This window comes from Lissotriton helveticus, chromosome 3_1 (assembly GCF_964261635.1).
Source record: "Lissotriton helveticus chromosome 3_1, aLisHel1.1, whole genome shotgun sequence".
NCBI classification, from domain to species: domain Eukaryota; kingdom Metazoa; phylum Chordata; class Amphibia; order Caudata; family Salamandridae; genus Lissotriton; species Lissotriton helveticus.
In genome coordinates this window covers 1,072,649,409-1,072,676,214 of record NC_136061.1, presented here as the reverse complement: position 1 = coordinate 1,072,676,214, position 26,806 = coordinate 1,072,649,409, and the positions used below count along the sequence as shown (strand labels likewise).

General features: G+C 43.6%; 1 protein-coding gene across 2 annotated transcripts in view; it reads right to left on the bottom strand.

Annotated features, from left to right (window-relative positions):
• Positions 1–26,806, bottom strand: part of LOC144823278 (sodium channel protein type 2 subunit alpha-like) — an 859,818-nt gene that overhangs the window by 377,550 nt on the left and 455,462 nt on the right. For both annotated transcript variants that reach the window (XM_078681635.1, XM_078681634.1), the window contains exons 15-16: positions 20,559–20,732; positions 16,231–16,587 (exon numbers count right to left, since the gene is read on the bottom strand). In XM_078681635.1, coding sequence (XP_078537761.1) covers positions 16,231–16,587; positions 20,559–20,732 — 531 coding nt within the window. The remainder of the gene's footprint in view (positions 1–16,230; positions 16,588–20,558; positions 20,733–26,806) is intronic.

Genomic DNA, 26,806 nt, shown 5'->3' with positions numbered 1-26,806 from the left:
AAATGGCACGAAAACAGCAGAAAGAGGCAGGAGGGATGCAAAAAATGGAAGAAGGGTGCAAAAAGAAGAGAGGTGCAGAAAGAAGCAAGAGAGGTGCAGAAAGAGGGAAGACAAGTACAGAAAGAGACAACAGGGGTGCCGAAAGAGACAACAGGAGTGCAGAAAGAAGCAAGAGAGATACTGAAATAGGTAAGTGAGGTGCATAAAGAGGCAAGAGAACTGCAGAAAGAGAGTTGCAGAAACAGGCAAAAGGGGTACAGAAAGAGGGAACAAGTATGTAGACAGAGGCAAGAGAGGTGCAAAAAGAGGAAAGAGGGGTACAGAAAGAGGTAAGAGAGAAGCGGAAAGAGGCACAAGTGGTACACAAAGAAGTAAGTCAGGTGCAAACAGACTCAAGAGGGGTGCAGAAAGAGATAGGAGAGGTGCACAAAGAGGCAAGAAAGGTACTCTAAGAGGCAGGAGGGGTACAGTAAAAAAGAAGAGAAGTGCAGAAAGAAGCAACAGAGGTGCTGAAAAGGGTGCAAAGGGTACAGAAAGAACAAACGAAGTGCAAAAAGAAGCAACAGAGGTACAGAAAGAGGCAAGAGAGGTGCAGTAATAGGCAGGAAAGGTACAGAAAGAGGGAACAAGGGGTACAAAAATAGGCATGAGGGCTGCAGAAAGAAGCACGTGAGGTGCAGAAAGGGGCAACAAAGGTGCATAAAGACGCAAGAGAGGTGCAGAAACAACCAAGAGAAGTACAGAAAGAGGCAAGAGAATTGCTGAAAGCAGCATCAGAGGTGTGGAAAGAAGCAAGAGACGTGCAGAAAGAAGCAAGTGAGGTCAAGAAAGAGGTAAGAGAGCTACAGAAAAAGCAAGAGAACAGCAGTAAGAGGGAAGAGGGATGCAAAAAAGAGAGGAAGGGTACAGTTAGAAGCAAAAGAGGCGCAGAGAGAAACAAGAAAAGTGCAGAAAGAAGCAACAGGGGTACAGAAGAGGGATGACGAGTGCAGAAAGAGACAACAGGGATGCAGAAAAGGACAACAGGGGTGCAGAAAGAAGCAAGAGAGGTACAGAAAGAGGCAATAAATGTACAGAAAGAGGTAAGTGAGGTGCAGAAGGAGGCACGAGAACTGCAGAAAGAGGAAACAGGTGTGCAGACAGAGGCAAGAAAGGTGAAGAGAGTACAAAAAGATGCTAAAGGGATGCAGACATTTGCAAAAGAGGTGTGGAAAAAAAGAAGGCAAGCGCAGAAAGAACCAAGAGAGGTGCAAGAAGAGGCAAGAGGGGTGCAGAAAAAAGTAGGAGGGGGCACAAAGAAGCAAGACAAGTACAGAGAGGCAGGAGGGGTGCAGAAATAAGAAAGAGACGTGCAGAAAGAAGCAACAGAGGTGCAGAATCAGGTAGGAATGGTACAGAAAGAGGGAACAAATGTGCATAAAGAGGCAAGAGAGGTGCAGAAAGAGGGAAGAGGGGTGCAGAAAGAGGCAAGAGTGCTGCAGAAAGAAGCAAGTGAGGTGCAAAAAGATGCAAGAAAAGTACAGAAACAAGCAAGAGAATTGCAGAAAGAGGCTAGAGATTTGCTGAAAGAAGCAACAGAGGTGTGGAAAGACACAAGAGAGGTGCAGAAAGAGGCAGGTGAGGTGCAGAAAGAGGCAAGAGGGGTGCAGAAATGGCAAGAAAACAGCAGAAAGGGGTAGGAAGGATGCAAAAAAGGGAAGAAGGCTGCTGAAAGAAGCAAGAAAGGTACAGAAAGAAACAACAGAGGTGCAGAAACGGGTAGGAAAGGTGCAGAAAGAGGGAATAGGTACACAATGAGGCAAGAGGGGTATAGAAAGAGGAAAAAGGGTACAGAAAGAGGTAAGAGTGTGCAGAAAGAGGCAATAAATGTACAGAAAGAGGCAAGTGAGGTGCAGAAGGAGGCACGAGAACTGCAGAAAGAGGCAAGAGAGTTTCAGAAACTACCAAAATGGGTGCAGAAAGAGGGAACAGGTATGCAGGCAGAGAACAAGAGAGGTGCAGAAATAGGGGAGAGGGGTACAGAAAGAGGCAAAAGGGATGCAGAAATTTGCAAAAGAAGCAATAGAGGTACAGAAAGAGGTAAGAGGTGCAGAAATAGGTAGGAAAGGTACAGAAAGAGGGAATAGGTACAAAATGAGGCAAGAGAGGAATAGAAAGAGGAAAAATGGTGCAGAAAGAGGTATGAGTGTGCAGAAAGAAGCAAGTGAGGTACAGAAAGAGGCAACAGAGGTGCTGAAAGAAGCAACAGTGATGTGGAAAGAAGCAAGAGAAGTGCAGAAAGAAGCAAGTGAGGTGCAGAAGGATGCAAAAGAGGTGCATAAAGACGCAAGAGAGGTACAGAAACAAACAAGAGAAGTGTAGAAAGAGTCAAGTGAGGTCAGAAAGAAGCAAGAGCAGTGCAGAAAGAACCAAAGGTGCAAAAAGAAAGAAAAGTGCAGAAAAAGGCAAGAGAGGTTCAGAAAAAGGTAGCAAAAGTGCAGAATGAGGGAACAAGGGTGCAAAAAGATACAAGAGAGGTGCAGGAAGAGGGGTCCAGAAAGAGGCAAGAGTGGTGCCGAAAGAAGCAAGTGAGGTCCAAAGAGAGGCAAGAGAAGTGCAGAAACAAGCAAGAAAAGTGCAGAAACAAGCAAGAGAAGTGCAAAAATAGGCAAGAGTATTGCTGAAAGAAGCTACAGAGGTGTAGAAAGAAACAAGAGAAGTGCAGAAAAGCAAGTGAGGTGCAGAAAGAAGCAAGAGCAGCGCAGAAAGTGCAAAAAGAGGCAAGAGGGGTGCAGAAAGAGGTCAGAGAAGTACAAAAGAGGCAAGAAAGGTACAGAATGTGGCAGGACGTGTACAGAAATAAAGAAGAGAAGTGCAGAAAGAGGCAAGAGAATTAGTGAAAGAAGCAGGAGAGGTTTAGAAAGAAGTAAGAGAAGTGCAGAAAGAGGCATGTAAGGTGCAGAAAAAAATCGAGAGCAGTGCAGAAAGAACCAACAGAGGTGCAAAAAGAGGCAAGAGGGGTGCAGAAGGAGGAAGAGAAGTGCTGAAAGAAGCAACAGGTGCTCAAGGAGGCGCAAAGGGTGCAGAAAGAGCAAGAGAAGTGCAAAAAGAAGCAACAGAGGGACAAAAAGAGGCTAGAGAGGTGCAGGAACAGGTAGGAAAGGTACAAAAAGAGGGAACAAGGGTGCAATAAGAGGCAAGAGCGGTGCAGAAAGAGGGAAGAGGGGTACAGAAAGAGGCAAGTGAGGTGCAGAAGGAGTCAACAGAGGTGCATAAAGACGCAAGAGAGGTGCAGAAACAAGCAAGAGAAGTGTAGAAAGAGGAATGTGAGGTGCAGAAAGAAGCAAGAGCAGTGCAGAAAGAACCAGAGGTGCAAAAAAGGCAAGAGGGTGCAGAAAGAGCAAGAGAAGTACAGAAAGAAGCAGCAGAGGGACAAAAAGAGGCTAGAGAGGTGCAGGAACAGGTAGGAAAGGTACAAAAAGTGGGACCAAGGGTGCAAGAAGAGGCAAGAGTGGTGCAGAAAGATGGAAGAGGGGTGCAGAAAGAGGCCCGAGTAGTGCAGAAATAAGCAAGTGAGGTAGAGAAAGAGGCAACAGAGGAGCAGAAAGATGCCAGAAGAGCAGAAACATTCAAGAGAAGTGCAGAAAGAGGCAAGAGAGTTGCTGAAAGAAGCAACAGATGTGTGTAAAAAAGCAAGAGTAGTGCAGAAAGAGGCAAGTGAGGTGCTGAAAGAGGCGCAAAGGGTGCAGAAAGAGCAAGAGAAATGCAAATAGAAGCAACAGAGATACAGATAGAGGCAAGAAAGGTGCAGAAAGAGGCATGAACGGTACAGAACGAGGGAACAAGGGTGCAGAAAGATGCATGAGAGATGCAGAAAGAGAAAAAAGGGATGCAAAAAGAGGCATGTGGGTTGCAAAAAGAAGCAAGTGAGGTACAGAAAGAGGCAACAGAGGTGCAGAAGGAAGCAAGAGATGTACAGAAAGTACCAACAGAGGTGCAAAAAGGGGTGAAGAAAGCGGCAAGAGAGGTGCAGAAAATAGCAGGAAAATAACAGACAGAGGCAGGAGGGATACATAAAAAGGAGAAATGGTGTAGGAAGAAGAAAGAGAGGAGCAGAAAGAAGCACCAGAGGTGCTGAAAGAGGAGTGAAGGGTGCAGAAAGAGCGATAGAAATACAGAAAGAAGCAACAGAGGAACAGAAAGAGGCAAGACAGGTGCAGAAACAGTAGGAAAGGTGCAGAAAGAGGGAAAAGGGGTGCAGAAATATGCATGAGAGATGCAGAAAGAGAAAAAAGGGGTGCAAAAAGTGGCATGAGGGCTGCAAAAAGAAGCAAGTTAGGTGCAGAAAGAGGCAACAGAGATGCAGAAAGAACCAACCGAGGTACAGAAAGAACCAACAGAGGTCCAAAAAGAGGCAAGAGTGGTGCAGAAAATGGCAAAAGAACAGCAAAAAGAGGAAAGAGCGATGCAAAACAGGGAAGAAGGGTGCAGAACGAAGCCAGAGCGGTGCAAAGAGAAGCAAGAGAAGTACAGAAAGAAGCAAGGAAGTTGCAGAAAGGTGGAAGGTGGGTGCAGAAGGAGACAACAGGGGTGCAGAAAGAGACACAGAGGTGCAGATAGAAGCAAGAGAGGTGCATAAAGAGGCAATAAAAGTGCAGAAAGAGGCAAGTGAGGTGCAGAAGAAGGCAAGCGAACTGCAGAAAGAGGCAACAGAGTTGCAGAAACTGGCAAAAGGGGTGCAGAAAGAGGGAACAGATGTTTAGACAGAGGCAAGAGAGGTACAGAATGAGGGACGAAGGGTACACAAAGAGGCAAGAGGGATGCAGAAATTTGCAAAAGAGGTGCAGAAAGAAACAAGAGCAGTGCAGAAAGAACCAAGAGAAGTGCAAAAAGAGGCAAGAGGGGTGCAGAAAAAAAGTAGGAGATATGCACAGAGGCAATAAAAGTATAGAAAGAGGCAGGAGGAGTACAGAAAGAAGGAAGAGAAGTGTAGAAAGAAGCAACAGAGATGCTGAAAGAGGCATGAATGATACAGAAACAGGTAGGAAAGGTGCGGAAAGAGGGAACAATGATGCAAAAATAGGCAAGCGAGGTACAAAAAGAGAGAAGAGGGGTGCAGAAAGAGGCAAGAGTGGGGCAGAACACAGCAAGTGAGGTGCAGAAAGAGGCAACAGAGGTGCAGAAAGATGTAAGAGAGGTGCTGATTCAAGTAAGGGAAGTACAGAAAGAGGCAAGAGAGTTGCTGAAAGAAGCAACAGAGGTGTGGAAAGAAGCAAGAGGAGTGCAGAAAGAGGCAAGTGAGGTGCAGAAAGCGGCAAAGAGAGGTGCAGAAAATAGCAGGAAAACAGCAGAAACAGGCAGGAGGGATACAAAAAGGGAGGAAGGGTGCAGAAAGATGCAAGAAAGGAGCAGAAAGAAGCAACAGAGGTGCTGAAAGAGGCGTGAAGGGTGCAGAAAGATTAATAGAAATACAAAAAGAAGCAACAGAGGATCAGAAAGAGAGGTGCAGAAACAGGTAGGAAAAGTACCGAAAGAGGGAAGAAGGGTGCAAAAAGATGCAAGAGAGGTGCAGGAAGAGGGGTGCAGAAAGAGGCAAGAGTGGTGCAGAAAGAAGCAAGTGAGGTGCAAAGAGAGGCAAGAGAAGTGCAGAAACAAGCAAGAGAAGTGCAAAAATAGGCAAGAGTATTGCTGAAAGAAGCTACAGAGGTGTTGAAAGAAACAAGACAAGTTCAGAAAAGCAAGTGAGGTGCAGAAAGAAGCAAGAGCAGCGCAGAAAGTACAAAAAGAGGCAAGAGGGATGCAGAAAGAGGTCGGAGAAGTGCAAAAGAAGCAAGAAAGGTACAGAATGTGGCAGGACGTGTACAGAAAGAAATAAGAGAAGTGCAGAAAGAGGCAAGACAATTGGTGAAAGAAGCAAGAGAGGTTTAGAAAGAAGTAAGAGAAGTGCAGAAAGAGGAATGTAAGGTGCAGAAAAAAGCAAGAGCAGTGGAGAAAGAACCAACAGAGGTGCAAAAAGAGGCAAGGGGGTGCAGAAAGAGGAAGAGAAGTGCTGAAAGAAGCAACAGGTGCTGAAGGAGGCGCAAAGGGTGCAGAAAGAGCAGGAGAAGTGCAAAAAGTAGCAACAGAGGTACAGAAAGAGGCAAGAGAGGTGTAGAAACAGGCAGGAACTATGCAGAGGTACACAAAGAGGAAAAAGGGGTGCAAAAAGAGGCATGAGGGCTGCAGAAAGAAGCAAGTGAGGTGCAAAAAAAGTCAACAGAGGTGCATACAGATGCAAGAGAGGTGCAGAAACAAGCAAGAGAAGTGTATAAAGAGGCAAGAGAACTACAGAAAGAGGCAAGAGAGTTGCAGAAACAGGCAAAAAGGGTGCAGAACGAGGCAAGAGAGATGCAGAAAGAAGCAACTAAGGTGCAGATAGAGGCAAGAAATGTGCAGAAAGAAGAGAGTGAGGTTCAGAAAGAGGCAAGAGAAGAGAGGAAAGTGGCAAGTGACATGCAGAAAGAGGCAAGAGAGATATAGAAAGAGGCTAGATAAGTAGAAAGAGGCAAGAGAAGTACAGGTAGAGGCACTTGAAGTGCGGATAAAGGCAAGAGAGGTACAGAAAGAGGCTCGAGAAGTGCAGAAAGAGGCAAGAGAAGTGCAGAAAGAGGCAAGAGATGTGCAGAAAGAAGAGACTGAGGTGCAGAAAGAGGCAAGTGAGGTGCAGTAAGAGGCAAGAGGTACAGAAAGAGGCAAGGGAACTACAGAAACAGGCAAGAGAAATGCACAGAGGCAAGAGAAGAGCAGAAAGAGTCAAGAGAGGTGTAGAAAGAAGCAAGAGAAGTACAGAATGAGGCAAGTGAGGTACAGAATGAGGCAAGAGAGGTGCAGAAAGAGCAAAGAGAAGAGCAGAAAGAGGCAAGAGGTCTGCAGAGAAAAGTAACAGTGGTGATGAAAGAGGCAAGTGAGATGCAGAAAGGGGCAAGAGAAGTGCAGAAAGAGACAAGTGAAGTGCAGAAAGAAGTCAATGAGGTGCAGAAAGAGGAAGAAAGGTGCAGACAGAAGCAAGAGAAATACAGAAAAAGGCAAGAGAGGCACAGAAAGAAGAGAGGTTTGTGCACCATTAGTACGAGTTGAACAACCACATTTTCCAATAAGTAACACATGATGACCATTCCTGCTTTGCAAAGGGCCTTTCACCACGCGTTAACACATGACGCTGCATTTTTGGGAACATTTGAGCCATTTCAGCAAGAAACATGGCTTTTTTTGTTAATATCTGCAGATTAGGCAGCAGATGATGGAATATTTGGCAAATGCGGAACATTTTTATATATGTGAAAATTGGTGCAGCCGAACAGTTACATAATTCCAGTGGCCCTGCTAATACCTCCGACTAGGTCCAGAAGTGCTCCTCAGAGGTTCCTTCTTTTTTTGTGTCTCATCGAGTTTATAGTTTATCTTCTGTGGAAACGAGGAAGACTAATCCTGAGGTTACCACTCCACAACAAAGACTACAATACCACATAATTACTCTCCACACACATAATCCCACTCCACATAATTCCTATACACTAAATACCACATATTTTCTTTTCACATAATTTCACTGCACAAAATACCACCTAATTCCACTACACACAAAGTACATCCACTCTACACCAAAATACATTAGTAAAAAACCTTTACATTTACAACACCAATAGCTCTAACCCTCGTAAATGTGAAACCTATTACATTGCAAATGCTTCTTTAACTAGTAGTCGTATTCGCAGAGTGGTGGAGAAAGGGTGCTGGGCCTCCGACCAGCACTCAGGAATTCCGCTGTATAGGACTTACAGGAGGTACCAGGAGGGCTTCTTGGCCACCAAAGTCCCTCAGGAGTAAAGTGGACTTCACCCCCCATCCTGTAGTCTGCCAGGTGCGTTTGCATAGTGGGGGAGAAAGAGGGCGTGGCCTCCAAAGACGTCTTAGCAATCCCACTGTGTGGGACTTACTGGAGGTAACAAGAGGGGTAGTTGGACCCAGGACATCCTTGGGGGCCAACTACCCCTCCTATTACCTCCAGTTAGTCCCACACAGCAGGACTGCTAAGGGTGTGCCACCTTTGCCCACCACTCTGCAAACACGCACCCTGGTGTGTTCTTGGATCGGGATTGAAGTCACCTTCACTTCTGGGGGTCCTTTGGGGCCAGCTAGCCTACCTCTTACCTCCAGTAAGCACCACACAGTATGATTGCTGAGAGGTGGATACAAGCTATGCCCCCTTTCTCCACCACTCTGCAAACGCACCTCCTGTCACCCTCTTGGTTGAGGGATGAAGTCCCCTTGCCTCCTAAGGGTCCCTGGGGGCACAGTAGCCCACCAGGTACCTCCAGTAAGACCCACACAGCTGGATTGCTGATAGTGGTCCGAGGCCACGCCCCATTTCTATACCTCTCTGCAAACTCAACTCCTGGTGCACTGCTACTCAGGGATGATGTCCACTTGTGTCCTGACGTCTTCAGGACACAAGAGGACCTCATTGCCCCACCAGCAGTGCGCCACAAGGCGCGTTTGCAGAGTGGTGTAAAAAGGGCCATGGCCTCGGACTACTTCTCAAAAATCCCAGTCTGTGGGGCTTACTGGAGGTACCTAGTGGGCAAGTTGGCCTCCAGGGGCCCTCAGGAATGAAGGGGACTTAATCCTCCAACTTAGAAAGCGTCAGGGGGCTCATTTGAAGAGTGGTGCTGGGAGGGGACGGGGCTTCTGGCGATATGCCGGCTTTTTCTAAATTTAGTTTGACAATTCGCAGCATGGGGAAGGGGGGCTGTGTGGCCCCTCCTAGGGCCCATGGCTGCACGGCCCCAGAAAAACCATCCCCTGGGGCATGGCCACATATAAAACATTTTTTAAATTATTATTTTTAATGAAGTGGGCTGCGCGGCCCCCCTCTTGAGGCCATTATTGGCCCTGGAAACTCCATCCCCCGGGGCTGTGCCTCGGTCTTTTAAAAAATATATATAAAATCATTTTATTTTTAATTAGGGAGAGGGGCTGCATTGACCACCTTCCCTTGGCCACTTCTGTCCCCGGGGACACCATACCCTGGCCTCTTTGATGGGACCGTGGGGGGAGCTCCAACGCCCCAATGGTCCCTGCTGGCTCTCCCGCTTCCTGCTGGAGCTGGCACTGTTTTTAAGAAAGGGGAGCTGCTAACATGCAGCTCCCCTTGCCAATAAGCATTTCTGCTTTTCTTCATTAAAGCGTGAGAAGGTTTCCTGCTCTCGCTTCAACGAAGCAAAGCAGTGTTTGCTATGGCAGGGTGGGAGCTGTGCTCCTGTCCTGCTATAGCAAACAGTAATGTCCCAGGGGTGGGCACCCCGGTACATTGCGGGAGCCGGCCCTGAGGGGTGGCGGTCCCCATGGCCAAGGAGTGCTCCAGGAGGGGGATCGTGCACCCCTCTCCCAACGTATGCATAATCCCGGGGGGGGGGGGTGGTTGCCGGCACCTGGGGTCCGAAACAGACCCCCGCATTTAAATAATTAGTGCCCGGGGAGATGGTGTTCCCCGGGGCAGTGTGGTTGGGGAAGGAGCCCCCCACACTTAATTTTAGTCATTTAAGCCCCGGGGAGGTGGCGGTCCCCAGGGCTTGGGGGGCCTGCGAGGCCCTCCACATATAATTAACAATGCCTTGGGGAGGTGGCATCCCTGGGGAAGCACGGGGGCAAGAGTCCCCCATGCAATTTAAATGACAAGCCCCGGGGAGGTGGCAGTCCCCAGTGCTGCGGTACCCCCACGGTCCCACGCTATATTTAGTTATACATTGCCCCCGGGACCTGGCCCACCCGGGGGCTTAAGGAAAACAAAGCGCTGGAGCCCGTGCTTTGTTTTTTAAAATAATTCTCAGCTGGATTCGCGCTGGGTACGTGAATTCGGCTGATTTAAAAAAACAAATCTTTTTTGGGCCCTGGGGGTCCATGTGGGACCCCCTGAGCGGGCCTAGGGGGTCAGGGTGTTTCTACCCTGCCACCTTTTCTTCATTTTGCACTTTTTAATTCTTTTTTCTTGTGACTTGGTTACCGAGTCAAAAGAGGGCTGCCAACACATTCTGCTTTGGAGTTTGGCAGCCAATCAGAAGTCAGATCGTGCTCGGGAGGAGTTGCGACTCCTCCTCTGTGCTCAGATGTATACTTTTTTTTTTTAATTTCTTTGCAACTAGTGAACGACTTTACAAAATTAAAAAAAATAAGGGTGCTTTCTTGACCAAGAGCTACCTTTTCACCAAATTTGGTGTAATTCCGTTCAGCAGTTCGGGCTGTAGCCATGTCTAAAGTTCCTATGGAAATTAACATGAGGAAAATGCGTTTTGGAACCCCCCTTTTTTCCCGGCCCCGCTTGACGAATCACCCCCAAAACTTTAAAGACAGGAGCTGACCTGAGTGTACCATTAATTTTCAAAATGTTGCGAAGATTCGTTAAATGGCGGCAAAGATATTGGCTAAAGAAAAATGCTTTTTGAATAGAAACAAGGTACTAACTATAACTACCTACTGGTGACCGCCAGTAGGTAATATATATATATATATATATATATATATATATATATATATATACTAAAACTGACCATTTACACACCCATAATCAATATTCCTACCAAATTTCATTGAAGTCCCTTCAGACATTTTATTGTTACCTGCAAAACAGAAGACTATGGAAACGCATTGGTTGAAAAGGGCATTTTGGGATCCTCCTTCTTTCTTTGCACCCACTAGGCCAATTACAGCAAAATTCTGCATCCTTTGCCAATGTTTCGTGGAGATTTGTCAAATAGTCGCAAAGTTATTAATGATCAAAAAACAGAGGATTCCTATTTCTGGAAATCCTAACTATACAGCATGCTTTCTGCCACTCTGTAATATATGCACATATACATATGTATGTATAAAAACAAAAAAATATAGTTTACAGTTTTTTATATCAATCTGCAGACCTCAAATTTAGATAACAAATCACATTTTCTTCACATTGCTGAGTGTGATCACCGCGCAGGAACACATTTCCTACCACCCAGCGTTCCCCTCTTTCTCTCAAGTAAATTGATACCTCACTTGTGTGGGTGGGCCAAGTGCCTGTGACAGTGAAGGGACAAAAATAAGTAGAGATTGAGGGGGTATCACAGCGAGTTGATGAACACCATTTCATTTTATGCATTTTTTGGCTGACTCTGCGTTGGGCACCCACCCAAGTTAGGTATCATTTTACTCAAGAGACCGAGGGGAATCCTGGATGGTAGGAAATCTGTGCTGGCTTTGTGATCCCACACAGAAATGTGAGGAAAATGTGATTTTTTCAGCTAAAGTTGAGATTTGCAGGGGATTCTGGGTAGAAAAACATTGGGGGGATCCACACAAGCCACACATCTCTGGACTCCTCTAAGTGTCTAGTTTTCAGGAATGTCTGGATTTGGTAGGATTCCATAGATGGCTTATAAGCTCAGGACTAAAAATGCAGATTCCCCCCTTACAAAACCAGATCAATTTGTGATAAATAGTTTTGATGTTTCCACAATACCTTTTGGGTCCTTTCCTGTTGCAGGCATAAGACCTAGCCACAGAAGTAAGATACCATTTTAATTGGGATAACTGGAGGACACTGGGTGGTAGGAAATTTGTGTCAGCCCGGTGATCTCACAGCTCACCCACACAGGAATGTAAGGAAAATGTGATTTTTTAATCTAAAATTGAGAATTGCAGGGGGTTCTGGGTAGGAAAACATAGGGGGATTCATGTATCCCACATCTCCCTGGACTCCCCTGGGTGCCGCTTAGCCCAGGTCCAAAAATGCAAGTGACCCCCCTTGCAAAACCAGGTTGTTTTCTGATAGATAATGTTGATGTCTCAATATATGTTTTGGGCATCCCCCTGTCGCAGGAACTTGGACTACCCACACAAGTGAAGAACCATTTTTATCGGGAGACTGGGGAAAACACTGGGTAGTATGAATTTTGTATCAGTCCAGTGATGCCCCAACTTTCCTACACAGAAATGTGAGAAAAATTTGAATTTGTTTGCTAAATTTGAGGTTTGCTGGGGATTCTGGGTAAGGAAACATTGGGGGATCCATGCAAGCCACACCTCCCTGGACTCCCCTAGATGTCTAGTTTTCAGAAATATGTGGGTTTGGTAGGTGACTCCCTTGCAAAACCTGGATGTTTAATGATCGATAATGTTGATGTCTCCACAGTATGTTTCAGGCCATTTCCTGCTACACTGTTCCCATGAGGCACAGGGTCAGACTGATTTGCATATAGCCATGTCTGAAATGGGGTGGCTGAGTGGGCTAAAGAATGGTGATGGATTAAACCCAGATCAGTTGACTGGGTGTGAGTGTTTGATTTGCTCAAGCGCTCCGTCCATCATCCCCTTTTGTATCGCTTTGTTCGCCCTAAGTGTGGCAGGGTATGCTCAGACGTGAGTCCCTTGCTCACTTGGCCACTGGATTCAAGATAGCCTGGCTGATGAGGATTATGAATCCGAAACCGGTCCCAGGATGCTTGTTTCCGGTCCATGGAAGACATGGCTTGGCAGTTCGGGCTGGACTGTTCCCATGAGGCACAGGGTCAGACTGATTTGCATATAGCCATGTCTGAAATGGGGTGGCTGAGTGGGCTAAAGAATGGTGATGGATTAAACCCAGATCAGTTGACTGGGGGTGAGTATTTGATTTGCTCAAGCGCTCCGTCCATCATCCCCTTTTGTATCGCATTTCCTGCTACAGGCACTGGGCCTACCACAAGTAAGGTACCATTTTTAAGGAAAGAATGGGGGAATACTGGCTGGGTGGAAGATTGTGGCTCCCAACAGATTCCAGAACTTTCCATCAAAGAAATATGATGACAATGTGTTTATTTAGACAACTTTTGAGGTTTGCAAGGGGTTCTGGGTAACAGAACCCGGTGAGAGCTACAAAAGTGACCCCCATCCTGGATTCCCCAAAATGTTGAATTTTTTTTTTTTTTACGTTTGCTGGGTTTCTCTGGGGTCAGCTGAGGCAGGTCAGAGAATCCAAAACTAGGCACGTTGCAAAAAATGGTCAGTTTTCAGTGGAAACATTTGATGTGTTCATGTTGGGTTTTGGGCAGTTTCCGGTCGCGGCACTAGGCCTACCCACCCAAGTGAGGTGCCATTTTTATCAGGAGACTTGGGGTAATGTTGGGTGGAAAGAAGTTTGTGGCTCCACACAGACTCCAGAACTTTCCATCACAGAAATGTTAGGGAAAATGTGTTTTTTTAGGCAAATTTTGAGGTTTGCAAGGGATTCTGGTTAACAAAACCTTCCAGGAGCCACACAAGAGGCCCCATCCAGGATTTCCCTGCATGTCTAGTTTTCAAAAATGTACAGATTTGCTAGTTTGCCCCAGGTGCCAGTTGAGCTAGGGCCCAAAATCCACAGGCTTGGGGGAGTGCTGGGTAGGTGGAAGTTTGTTGCACCCCACATATTTCACAACTTTCCATCGCAGAAATGTGAGGAAAACGTGTTTTATTGACAAAGTTTAAGGTTTGTAAGGGATTTTGGGTAATAAAAACTGGTGAGAGCCACACTAGTGGCATCATCCAGGATTTCTCTGCATGTCTAGTTTTCAAAAATGTGCAAGTTTGCTAGGTTTCCACAGGTGCTGGTTGAGCTAGGGCCAAAAAACCATAGCTGGGCAGATTGCAAAAAGGGTAAATATTCAGTGAAAATGTGATATGTCCACATTGCGTTTTGGGCCATTAGCTGTTGTGGGCACTAGGCCTACCCACAAAAGTGAGGAACCATTTTTATTGGGAGACTAGGGGGAATGCTGGGTGCATGGAAGTTTGTAGCTCCCTGCGGATTCCAGAACTTTCTATCATAGAAATGTGAGGAAATGTTTTTGTTGTTAAAAAAGGTTTAGGTTTTCAGGGGTTATGGGTAACAGAACCTAGTGAGAACCACACAAGTCACTCCACCCTGGATTTGTCTGGATGTCTAGTTTTAAAAGATTTACAGGTTTGCTAGGTTTCCCTAAGTGCCAGCTCAGAGTTAGGGCCCAAAATTCAGAGCTAGGCACATTGCAAAAAAAGGTCTATTGTTGGGAAAAATTTGATGTGTCCGTGTTGTGTTTTGGGCCGTTTCATGTTGCTGGCAATAGGCCTACCCACACAAATGAGGTTCCATTTTTATCGGGAGACTTGGTGGAATGCTCAGTAGGTGGAAGTTCGTTGCTGCCCATATCTTTCAAAACTTTCCTTCACAGAAATGTGAGGAAATGTTTTTTATGTTTACAATATTTGAGGTTTGTAGGGATTATGGCTAACAGAACCTAGTGAGATCCACACAAGTCACCCCATCCCGGATTTGTCTAGTTGTCTAGTTTAAAAGAAATTACAGGTTTGCTAGGTTTCCCTAGGTGCCAGTTGAGCTAGGGCCCAAAACCCACAGCTTGGCACATTGCAAAAAATGGGTCAGTTTTCATTGGAAAAATGTGATTTATCCACATTGCATTTTGGACCGTTTCCTGTCACATGCACTAGGCCTACCCACACAAGTGAGGTACCATTTTTTCCGAGAGACTTTTGGGAATGCTGGCTGTAAGGACGTTTGTTGCTCCCCTTCAAATCCAGAGCTTTCCATCAAAGAAATGTGCGGGAAAAACATTTTTAGACAGATTTTGAGGTTTGCAAGGATTCTGGGTACCAGAACCTGGTGAAAGCCATACAGGTCACCCCATCCTACATTTCCCTAGGTGTCTAGTTTTAAGAACTTTACAGGTTTGCTAGGTTTCACTAGGTGCCGGCTGAGCTACATCCCAAAATCCACAGCTAGGCACATTGCAAAAAATGCGCCAATTTTCAGTGGAAACGGGTAATGTGTCCATGCTGCATTTTGGGCCACAATCTGCCACAGGCACTAGGCCTACCTACACAATTGGGGTACCATTTTCATCAGGAGGCTTAAAAGAACACAGAATAATAGACAAGTGTTATTACCAATTATCTTTTTATGCATTTCTGCCTTCCATATGTAATACAGTTTGTAAAAAAGTAGTCATTTTGAAATATGCTCTCTAATTTACCTGCTAATATGGATACCTACAAATTCAGAAATGTGCAAATATTCACTGCTTCTAAACGTCATATCTTGTTCCCATTTCTGAAATGTACAGGTTTCCTTGATACCTATTTTTTACTTTTTATATTTTACCATATGAATTGCTGTTTACCCGTTACACAATGAAAAACCATTGCAAGGTGCAGCTCAGCTATTGCCGCTGCGTACCTTGGCTTTTGGTGAACCTACAAGCCCCATATATCCCCGCAACAGAGAAGGGTCCAGCAGCCCTAATGGTATATTACTTTAAAAAATCTGCCATTGTTACAAGAAGTTACAGGTGAAAACATAGGCACAAATGTCGTTTTTTTCAATTCATGTTCGATATTTGTTTAATTCATCTGTTACATTTTATAGGAAAACCTTGAAGGATCTACACAAATGGCCCCTTGCTAAATTCAGAATTTCGTTTCTTTTGAAAAACTTTATAGATTTTCAGAATCATTATTGGTTTCACACCTATTTCTACCACTAACTGGAAGGAGGTTGGACGCATAAAAATATGAGAAATGCCAGTAAAATGCCAAAACTGTATAGAAAATGTTGGTTTTCCAGCACAAAATGCCTGTTCCTGAAAGCTTGGAAGATAGTGATTTTAGCACTGTAAACTCTTCATTGATACCACCCACAGGGAAAAAAGCAGATGGCCATTTAAAAAAAGAAAAACTAAATGTATCTGTATTTTGTCCAATTAATCTGTCCAGTCCAGGGGAATCCACAAACCCTGAGTACCTTTGGAAACCTCAGGATGTTGGAAAAAAAGACTCAAATTTAGAATGAATACCTTAAGTGGACAAAACGTTATGGGGCCTAAGCGGGAAGTACCCCAAATAGCCAAAAAAAGGCTTGGCATGGTGGGGGGAGGGGAGGCTTGGCAGCGAAGGGTTTTAAAAGCTTAAAACGGAATTTGATTTCATTGCCTCTGCTTGTTTAATAAATAATATTGCTTACAATATTTAATTGTCAGTACATTTATAGTAAAGCATATGTAAAATGCAATATCAATCAATTATGCCATGTTTTGTTCATTTTGGAAATGTTTTGCTTGATTTGCATAATGCCATCTGGAACTGCTGATATATAATACATTAATAATGTAATTGCTAGAATGTTATCACTGTAGGTCAGTACATTTTGCATCGATTTTTAATACATACCACAAGATTTCCTATGACCATCACCATCATGAAAACAGTGAGGCACATAGCTTGTCCTGCAACCTCCATGCAGTCCCACATGGTCTCTATCCATTCTCCGCAGAGTACCCGGAACACAATCAAGAAGGAGTGGAAGAAGTCATTCATGTGCCAGCGTGGAAGTTCACAATCTTCGGCAATCTTGCAGACGCATTCCTTGTAGCTTTTACCAAAGAGCTGCATGCCAACCACAGCAAAAATGAAGACAATGATGGCCAGCACCAGTGTTAGATTACCCAAAGCGCCCACAGAGTTACCAATAATCTTGATCAGCATGTTGAGGGTTGGCCAAGATTTTGCCAGCTTAAAGACTCGAAGCTAAAAACAAAAACAGAAGTAACAGTGTCATTTGAATACATTTGTATGGAGTGGTAATTACCCATTCACGATTCAATGTACAAGAACTATAGTAAACCATAAAACAAAAACTAAATATTCAAGTCATTTTAGTTATTGAAATATCCAAATAACAAAATAAAAAACAAGACAGTTTCTAAATATTTGAGTTTCTGAATTTGTGAAACGTCCTGTGATATAAAAACATTGTCTTAAAAAATCGATTCATTGTTCACAACAGCATTTTGTGTCTGTTGCAGTTAATGAAATGTGACCGTGAAGTATGTTGTAATGAATGCCTACCAGTACAACCAGGATGTGTTTCTTCCAATGATGAAAAGTCATAATGAGTCAAACGGTGGCCTTTCGAAAGAAATCCCATCCTGATCCCAGACTGCAAGGTGGGCGGCAAGGTGATGGTCAGTGTTAGACTGCAGTTGAATGTCCCTGATTGTTTACATTAAATTGGCTAGGATCTGTAATACGTCTCTAACAGGCAAAAAATGGAAGGGGCAAGGCTAACGATTGGGTTTCCTACGAACGGGTCTGACTACTTCCTCTCTGAATTAAGCTGGCGCTACCCCTGTGGAGCTGCATTTATTTACCAACTTTACACCCCGAATCCAATCAACGTAGTATGCGCTAAAGCACCCGATTATTCATGGATCAATAGATGAGTTTGTGAGTGGTGTAATCTTCAGCATAATAATACATCCTTAAGATACATTGACAATAATGTGAAATCAAAGCTCCTAAATACTTGTTCAGAGGTGATGGGAGTATATGAAAAAATATATCTTCTTGGGTTATCCGTGGATTTGTAAATTTGAACTGCAATTGGCTTTGCATTAATAGATAAAAGGCAGAGATTCTGTATTTGTCACAAAAGCAGCACCTTCACCGCCTTGTAATTCTGCCTTTCCCTCTCCCCTTATGTAGGAAAATGTTAAGCAAGGTGGTGATTGCCCAATTACAAGAATATTTTGGGCAGAATCATATACTTGATGGAATTCAAGAAGGCTTCTTCCACCGACTAAGTCTGGAATATGTAGGGACCTCTGTCTCAGACAATGCACGCATGCTACTGGGTAGATGTGATGCCCGAAAAGTGAGCCCCTTAGACCTGCCTTCCACACCTGGCAGAGTAGAGTGGACAATGGAATCATGCCCACAATCACATTAAAATTGCAGTAACTGACTAAGGAATACACCTGGTTTGTCTATTTTCTCACAAATTGAGTACAGATGACTCAAGGTTTTAAAGCTCAGAACCAAAGAAGCTAAAATGTTCGGTCCGTTTAGGATCAGCTCTGCCACCTTCTTTTTAACCAAAGCCTGACAACTATAGGTATACTACGAGACTTGTATGCAAATGACAAACAAATTGTAGTCAGCCTGAGAGCAAATCAACTAGATGATAAATCAGGAATCACAGAGGCACTAGAGATGATGAAAAGGTGAGTCGGAAGGAACTTCCACAAACTTAACTCTTTGAAGTCGAAATTCCGGTAACTGTATCCAAACTGAATTTCTGGGATAATAGACTGTGACCAACCACCATGGGAAGCATCCCATCTCCTCGACAATGGGTTTGTAAATTTGGGGTGCTGTTTGACGTCAATCTAAAGTTCCCTCAATAGTTAAAAACTGTTTCTTCAGCCTTCCCATACTGAAACACATCTTTCCATTCCATCTTTCCAAAGAGAATCACAATAGCTGATGCCTGTATTCTTTCTCAAATTGCTTTCTGTAAGCCAATCTACCTTGGGTTCTCACGGAAAAGTAACCATAAACTTCAACCTTTGCAAAATGCCATGGTAAGAGAGCTTTGGTACCTCTGAACTATATTCACTGGTTACCAGTACATAAGCAGATTTGATTAAAAAAGTGTGTATCGCTTAAAGGATATATCAAAATATTGGCCCTTTCTTCTGAGAATTGTTTTGCGCCAAAATGTACCCATAGACAACATATGGTGTTGCTGTTTCACAACCCGAAAAGTAAATCCAAAAGACCTTGGGGGGTTTTTGCTGTGCATCTAGGGAACGAAATTCCACTTAATATCCATCAGGAATCTTCCCTTTGCAATACCAGGGAAAAAAATGAAAACATAGCTCATCTCTGTGTATAATGGGTATCTGTGCTTCAATGTTGCTTAACTTATAGCTGTGCTTGAAGTTAGCACCATGAGACTCTTTGAAGGTAGAAAAAATAAATACAATATCAACTCCAAAATACGGACTACCATTAAATCGCCAAGGTAAGTAACATAGGGAAGTAGAGAGTTGCTATACTAACTCTATATCCCTTTACCTTGATTATATACTGCAGGCCGAATTTGTGGAGGCAATATATGTGCAGGTTTTACTACACCCACCGGTTTGCAGGGAAGGGGATGTATGTATGTATGTATGAATGCATGTATGTATATATGTTTACCCATCAATGCTTCTGTAATGGGAGCACCCAAGGGGAAAAGAGAATTCCCACATTTTTACAGAGACCTTACCTGGCACTGTGAAGCCAAACTTATAGCAGAACGTGCACTATTTGACTAAACACAACATAAATATTTTTAAGGCATATCTCTTTTTATTGTACCATTACCTTCATTGTAGTGTTAAAACAACGAGACTGGCTCTGCATTGGTTCTACCACCACCAACTACCCATGACAAAAAACGAAGGGCCTTATTTATAAGGCCTTGCATCACTTCTACGCTGCCGGTGCGTCCCTTTCTGGGATGCACTGGCTGCGTAAAAATTTCACCATATTCCGCCCTATTTACAAAGTGACGCTTCTAGGCAGATGCATCACTTTGTAAACCCTTGCGCCATATTATACCTGCGCCAGGTATAATATATGCAGGGTGGGTGGTCCCCTAAGAAACGCCTCATAGAAGTGGCGCATTGAAACCGATTAGATTTCAATGCACCACTTCTAGAACGCCATTGTGTCAATATCTTTCATCTGCCTCACAGCAGGCGTAAGCCTGACACAAGCCCTTTCACATGGGACTTGCCCCATGTGAAAAGACACATTGCTGGAGTTGTGTCACTTTCGTGACACACTCCAGCAATGCGTCACTTTTGAGCCTAGAGATGCATCAGAAATACTGATGTGTCTGTAACTCCTTGTGATATGATGCATCATACAGTAAATATGATGCATCCATCATGTTGCAAGGAGGGCGCACTGAGAAGAGACGCATCATTGCTTTCACGCAGTGATACGTCACTTCTCATAAATAAGTCCTGAAATGCAAAAAGTTGCTGCACAAGAAATTCTTTGAATCAAGAAAAACTTCCAAGGAGGGGGTGAAATAGCTCTGTTTAAAAAAACTCACACTACCTCTAGTGCTGAAAGAATGCAAGCAGAATACTATTTCTTTAAAGCACACCCTTTGTGATACAGCTTGGAGTTTATTGATCAGGTTTTACAGTAATGTATTTCCAAATAGATTTGAGATCACAAAGCAATTTACAATTAACGCATTATAAAATTGCAGTGTGGTGATGTTTGGTTACTAGTAACTGTCTTCAACCGGCATGCTGTTCTCCTGCCAAAATTACAACTGAATCCGCGAACCGTTTTGTGAAAAAAGCTACTGTGGTTATGAAGTAAACTAATATACTTAAGTTTTTAAGGCATAAGCGTACCTTATGCATTCAGGAGAATACAAGATATGGCTCTAGAAAGGAAAAGATCAGTAATGCTAAGCACACATACAGTGGCCTAACTTGAGGGCCCCTGTAAGGAACATGGAGTGGGCCCCCACGCTCCGGACCAAGTCAAGAGGTCTCAGGCCCACCCATGCACAGAGTAGGGGGACCTCACCCTCCCCCCGCCTCCACCCCACATCGGGGGCTGCAGGGCTACTGTTAGGCCACTGCACCCCTATTTACACCTATGCCTAAAAAAACACATTGATAATAGGGTGAAAGTATATTTACCAAGCGGAAAGATCTTAGAACAGAAAGTCCTTCCACATCTTGAAGACCCAACTCCATCAAACTGAGGCTGACAATGATTCCATCAAAAATATTCCACCCGACTTGGAAATAATAATAAGGGTCGAGGGCGATTAGCTTGAAGACCATTTCTGCTGTAAAGATTCCCGTGAAAACCTAAAAAGCAAGGTGACATATAAATCATCAAATACAATGGAGAGACAATAAATGATTGATAACGTGACTTCTTCAGTTCATGCACCAATTCAACCGGCCTGTGGGCCATCAAATTGGGCCCAACATTTTTAGTTGAGGAGCAAATCGGAGTTTGCACCCAAATCGAGATTGTGCGAAAATACAGATTACAACTTTTGTTGGTATATTGCACTTTTACCTGAACAACTTTATTGAAGCAACACCTAGTGGAACTTGTGTAGGAATACATTGCACATCCCAAAGTACTGCAGATTATAACATGGAAAAACATGCAGCCTTACTACATTTCCATGGATTCCGAGACTTGGAAAACACATAATAGAGGAAATACTATGCTAAGTAAATACCACACCAGCTGTTCCATTATCTACTGGGTGCAGTATTACCTCTCAAAATAAAGGGCACCTCAGAATGAAGGCCCTACACACAGGAATAAACATTTTAATATTAACACATGGGTTTTCATTTCTAGCTATGATGTTCAATAGCGCCGAGGTTCTTTCAAAAGCATCACTTATTCTATTTTTAGAAGAAATCAATTTCTAATCCTGGGACCCAGACTTTGCTTATTTTGAAAATATGCGATCTGATTAAAACTGTAGATGTTCACAATATCAGCAGAAGTCGGGAGGCCACAGAGAGTCAACGTCGGTGGATTAAAAGTGCAGTGTTTGAAGCGGTTCTGTGCATTAATGACCTTTGACAGAACGTTCCATTCATTATTCCTTGGTGCCTCTGGCATTGAGATATCACAACCATCTCTTTGGTAAAGTTATGTTGTTGTTTTTTGGGGAAGAGAAGGATTACAGCTAAGGGCATATTTCCTTTTAGAAAACTATATATATTAGCAGGAAATAAGGGCCACATATAAATATTTTAAATGGCGATTCTCTGCAAATCGCAATTAGGTATTCGTAATTTGAAAGTATGGAACTCCCTTAGTTCCATTTCGCGCTTCCTAATAGGTCCCAAATCGACCTAAATCATTAATATTAAAAAGCCAGGTCACAATTTGCGACCCCTTAGGAACCGATAAAATCACAGGGATAGTGGGCTGCTGTGGCCAGCAGACCACCATGTCTGTGACTGCTTTTAAATAAAGCAGTCCTTTTTTTTTTTTTAAATGCAAAGAAAAAAAGGAGCTTTTTATTTTCATTTTTCAATAGCAGGCAGTAGTCTCTCTCTTAAAAAACATTATTACGAACATTCACAAAGAGGAAGGGGTCCCTATGGGACCCCTTCCTGTTTGCGAATGGGTTACCACCAACTTGAAGTTGGTGCTAAAATGCGAATGTTTTGCAACCGGATTTCGTTCGAAAAACATTCTTACATACTGCTGCGATGCGGTATTAGGAAGGGATGCCCTAAACACGCCCCTCCTAACACCGAATCGCAAACCCTATTTGCGGTAATAGGTTACAGAAGTGCAAATAGGGTTTGGTACTTCGGAAAATGTGTTTTTTCTGGTCCCAAACGGCCCGATTCTGTGACTCAGGTCGTTTGCGGGCAGAAAAAAGCTTCATACACCCGGCCCTTAGTTTATAAATTTAGAAGACAGGACTCTGAATATAAATAGGAGCACACAATTGCTTTTATTTGTAACATAATCATACAATAGCGTAGTAAGATGTATATACATAAGGAGCCTAATATATGCATCACATTTATAACTGTGACACATTGTTAGATATTCAAGCTCAATTAGCATTCAAAAACTGGTCACAAAAGCTCAGTGTTTCATTCCTTCTTGAGGTATTCATAGTTTAAGCTCCATTATCATTTCAAAATTTGATAAGGCTTTGGAAGTCACGCTGTTTGCTTTGAGGGCTAACAGGTTATTTGCGTAGTGGGAATGCTAATTCCTCACACTGAAGGCTAGTCAGATGTGGTAATGCGCATGCATGCCCTGGGGTCACGTCAGCTCTCTCTTATGTGGAATCTGCAAGAGCGCTCACTACCTGCTGCGCATCTGTTCTCTCCACATCAGTGCTTAATTTGTGCTGGTGGTTTCCGGAGCACTGGCACTTAATTGCCAGCACCAACTCTAGTGACAGTCCACTGTTTTTAAATGTTGAGATAAGCACAACAACCGTGTTTATTAAGTCAATATACATTGAAAATGAATAATACCAGCCCCTCATGCCATTATTACAGCTTTTTGTGGGCTGAAATAGTCTGAATTGTCACACTTGTAGGAGAGTGGTGATTGGTTGTTATGTTGGTACTGCCATGGCAGAACTGGCAGGGTATGGGTGGTGCAGGCTGCAGTAGCCTTCCAAGAAGGGCCCTCACACTTAATTATTTTTTTACAAATTAAGCACTGCTCCACGTGTTAGGCACTTCATGAATATTTGAGTAAACTGCATTTAAGAGGGTTTCCACTGCAGCGCTATGTTGCACTTCGATTCATAGCTTTGTCCCCTGGAAAATGGAGTATGTCTAGTCAATAAATATATCTGTTCTCACCCCTTCCCAGGCCACAAGTCCTGAAAAAATAAGTTAGGAGGAGGGCTAACCAAGTTAGTCAGTTTGCAAGTGACACCATGTTTTGTAGAACTATCATAAGTACATTTCAGCACATTCTGAGACTTAACAAATGAGATTTTGGGCTGGGGTTGTGCCGAAAAAAGGGATGCAACCCCCACACAAAATATAGGCCTCAATTTATACATTTATTTTTTAAAACCCTGCCACAAGACATTGGCAACAAGGAGATACATAGCAGTAAATCTATTCTGCTTAACTGGTTGAAAAGTCTACATTTTAAAATATGTTATGGGGTTAAGGCATCTGCTGCAGAGATCAATGTGTGCCCAGAAAATCCCAGGGAACAATAACAAGGATAAGATAACTTTAGATGGTAAAGCATTTGTTGCAGAGATCTCTGTTTTTTCTAGGCCCAGTTTTGAATCAAAGTAGTATAGAGGGTTACTCTGTGTCTCCTGCAAAGCACATCATCTAACATGCAGATGACAGATTTTCATTTTATGCAGATAGGTAAGTGGGTTGCTGTCTTTAAGACCAAGAACCTTTTGTTACTTACAGTTCATAAATTGTAATCCTTCTAATACAGCACAGCGAGCTATGAAGGATATGTGACTCCTACACCTTGCAACCCTCACTGTCTTATGTAACACATCATGTACATTGATTTACATATTTATATGAATCATTGTCAATGTATAATGAGAAGGTGTGTTCCTTTCTTTCCCATCCATTGCATTTGCATCTAAGTGTGAGGCTCAGATAGCTCCCAGCCAGGATCGTGGAACAAAAGAAGGCCTGATGGACTCTTAAATTTGTTTTTTGTTATGGGCACAGCTGGAGTCTTAAATAGAAAGGCCCCTGCCGCCTGCACGTTGCTGCTTAGAACGAAAGCAAGCATGCAGGCGCTGCTGAATATGTCCTGGTGTCTGAAAATCACACACGACAAGTTTAGCATATTTCAGTGGGGACCAGTTCTTACAGTGTGGACAGTTTCCACCCTGTGAAAATGGTGGGTGGATGTCATCTTTCTGTGTGTACCCCAACATGTATCCTGCCCCTTCCTATTAACCCCTTAACCGCCGCCGTAATTCCCCTCCTGTGCGGGGGGAGGGGGGCCACATGCGGCGACTCGGTGCTCATGACGAGCCCAGCTCATCATGAGGGAGCCCAACTCGTCATGAGGCACAATGCAGGTGTGCTCATGCCGAGCTGGGCTCGTCATGACTCCGCCCACTTCCAGAGAACCTCCGCACAGGTGTGGAATTCACCTCGTGGGGGAGTGGCGCGGCCGTTATGACGGCACAGCTCCACAGTGCCTCATGACGAGCTGGGCTCGTCATCAGCAGGCAAGGGGAGTAATCATTTCAACATTCTAAAAAGTAAGAAGGGTAACATCTTCGTTCGTAAACTGTTTTTATGCATATAACATTGCATTTGTGAAAGAATAATGCACATTTTAGGTCTGAACCATTAAGTAATTTCTTCAATATGATATAATATAAATAACTGTGTGTGGCTTGCCATCCCTTAAGGGTCTTTACCACGTAAGCAAGGAATTCACAGGATAGCCCTTGTGTAAATTAAACTGTACCTGGAATCCTGTCAGCCAACTGTCCCTACCCTCGGAAATCCTGAATAATTAAATAAACCATCCAAAAGATCTTAGGTGTTTTCGATGCACATGCTCTTTGTTGCAATGCCTAAGTGCAGTGCTGTTTGTTGAAATGGTGCTTTGTGTGAGTGTCATACTGATGGCGTGTGGTATGAACAAACAACCCGATAAAAGGCAAGGGGGCATATTAGGCTTATTACCAAGCAATAGTGATAATTATCGCTATTGCTTGGTTAGAGACAAAAATTTACCGCTGAGCTGCGGCGATTTTTATCGCAAATAAACATTGGTATTACCAAGGTTTATCGCAAATGCGATAAAAATCGGCCGCAATGCATGAATATCGCTGAAAAGTCAGCGATATTCATGCATTACCGAGCTAATGCTCTTAGCCATGTTATCCACCTCCCATTGGATAACATGGCTAAGAACTGCTCAGGGCAGGTGTTAGCTTTTGGAGATATTCGCGCTTTATCTCCATAAGTTGGTAATAGGAGATAGCGATGTTAGCGACTGTTTCCAGTCGCTAACATCTTGGCACGCCCACTTTGCATGTCATTAGTGATAAATATCACTGACATGCAAAGTGAGGCCCAAGATGGTCGCTATCTCCTACTAGCTGTCGCTAACTGGTGTTAGCGACAGCTAGGTAATAGGGAGATAATTTTATCTCCGCTTTCTTGGCTTTTAAAGCCAAAAAAGCGGAGATAAACCCCCTTGATAATATACCCCAAGATCTGGGCGAACAGCGAGATGGACTGATGAAACCAGCACACAGTATTTAACAGGCGTTAGAGTGTTCGGAAGAGAAGCACAGTGTAGCTAACACAAACAGTTATAGGAACTAGTGAGCCATCGCTGACCTTGGTGCTGAAACAGCCCAGTAATGACTGTCGTGGGGTTGCGAACCAACCCCACAGGGAAGGACACCAGACATCAGGATAGGCAAGTTCTTGGTGGCACGTTTACCTAAGTTGCGCAGTGTAAAGGAACAAGAGCACAGGCCCGCTAAGGTGGACTTACTTTTAGCTTACCTAACTGTTAGTTTGGGGCTAATACTCGGGAACGTCACATTAATAAATCAAATAAAAAAGTACAGGGAGGAAGAATATGTGACAGACCGTTCCAAATCTCCAAGAATCGTTTTTCTGTGTTTTCTGCATATTTCGTAATTTATTCAAAAGATCTGGAAGACACCACTCGGACCTCCAATCTCTTTTTCCCCCCAACTAGAAATGGCCGTAACACATTAGCCAATCTCTGACCACCACCAGCACGATACAAGCTTATGAAATGTATACAAAAAATAAGTGGTGTTCTGCCAACTACAAATAAATGCAATCCTCAGCACACGTCTTCTAGTTAAACACAATAATAATTCCTAATAGTGTGCACAAAATAGAAACACGGTATTTGATAATCTTTTTATCTTCTTTATTCGTTTTCTTCTGTTATTTCAGAAACTCCTTTGACAGCCAACACATGTTTTGTCGCAAACATTGGGATAACCATGCAATCTTCATGGTGTCTTGGCTCCCTGCTTAGCTATCAGGTATTTTTCTTGAAGACGTGCCCCCCTCCCATAAAGGTATGAATATATTTTTTCTCTTGATATGCCTCCAATATCCGTAAGACCCCATGACAATAATTTGTATTTATTTGTGCCCATTGACTGATCTCCATATTGTCTCTTACATTATGTCCTCTACCTACCACCCCTTTCCCATTCTTTTCTCTTCATGGGACTCCATATATCAACATCAGCTCATTCCAACTTATGAATATGTAATGGCTTGATCTGAATGGCACGAATACTGAGCTCAAAATATTGTTTTATATAAATAGTGTGTCAAAAATATTGGTACGACAAACATATTGAGACAAATAATATAGAACGGTAAGAATATCATTTTAGTAAGTCTATAATATTGTTAAA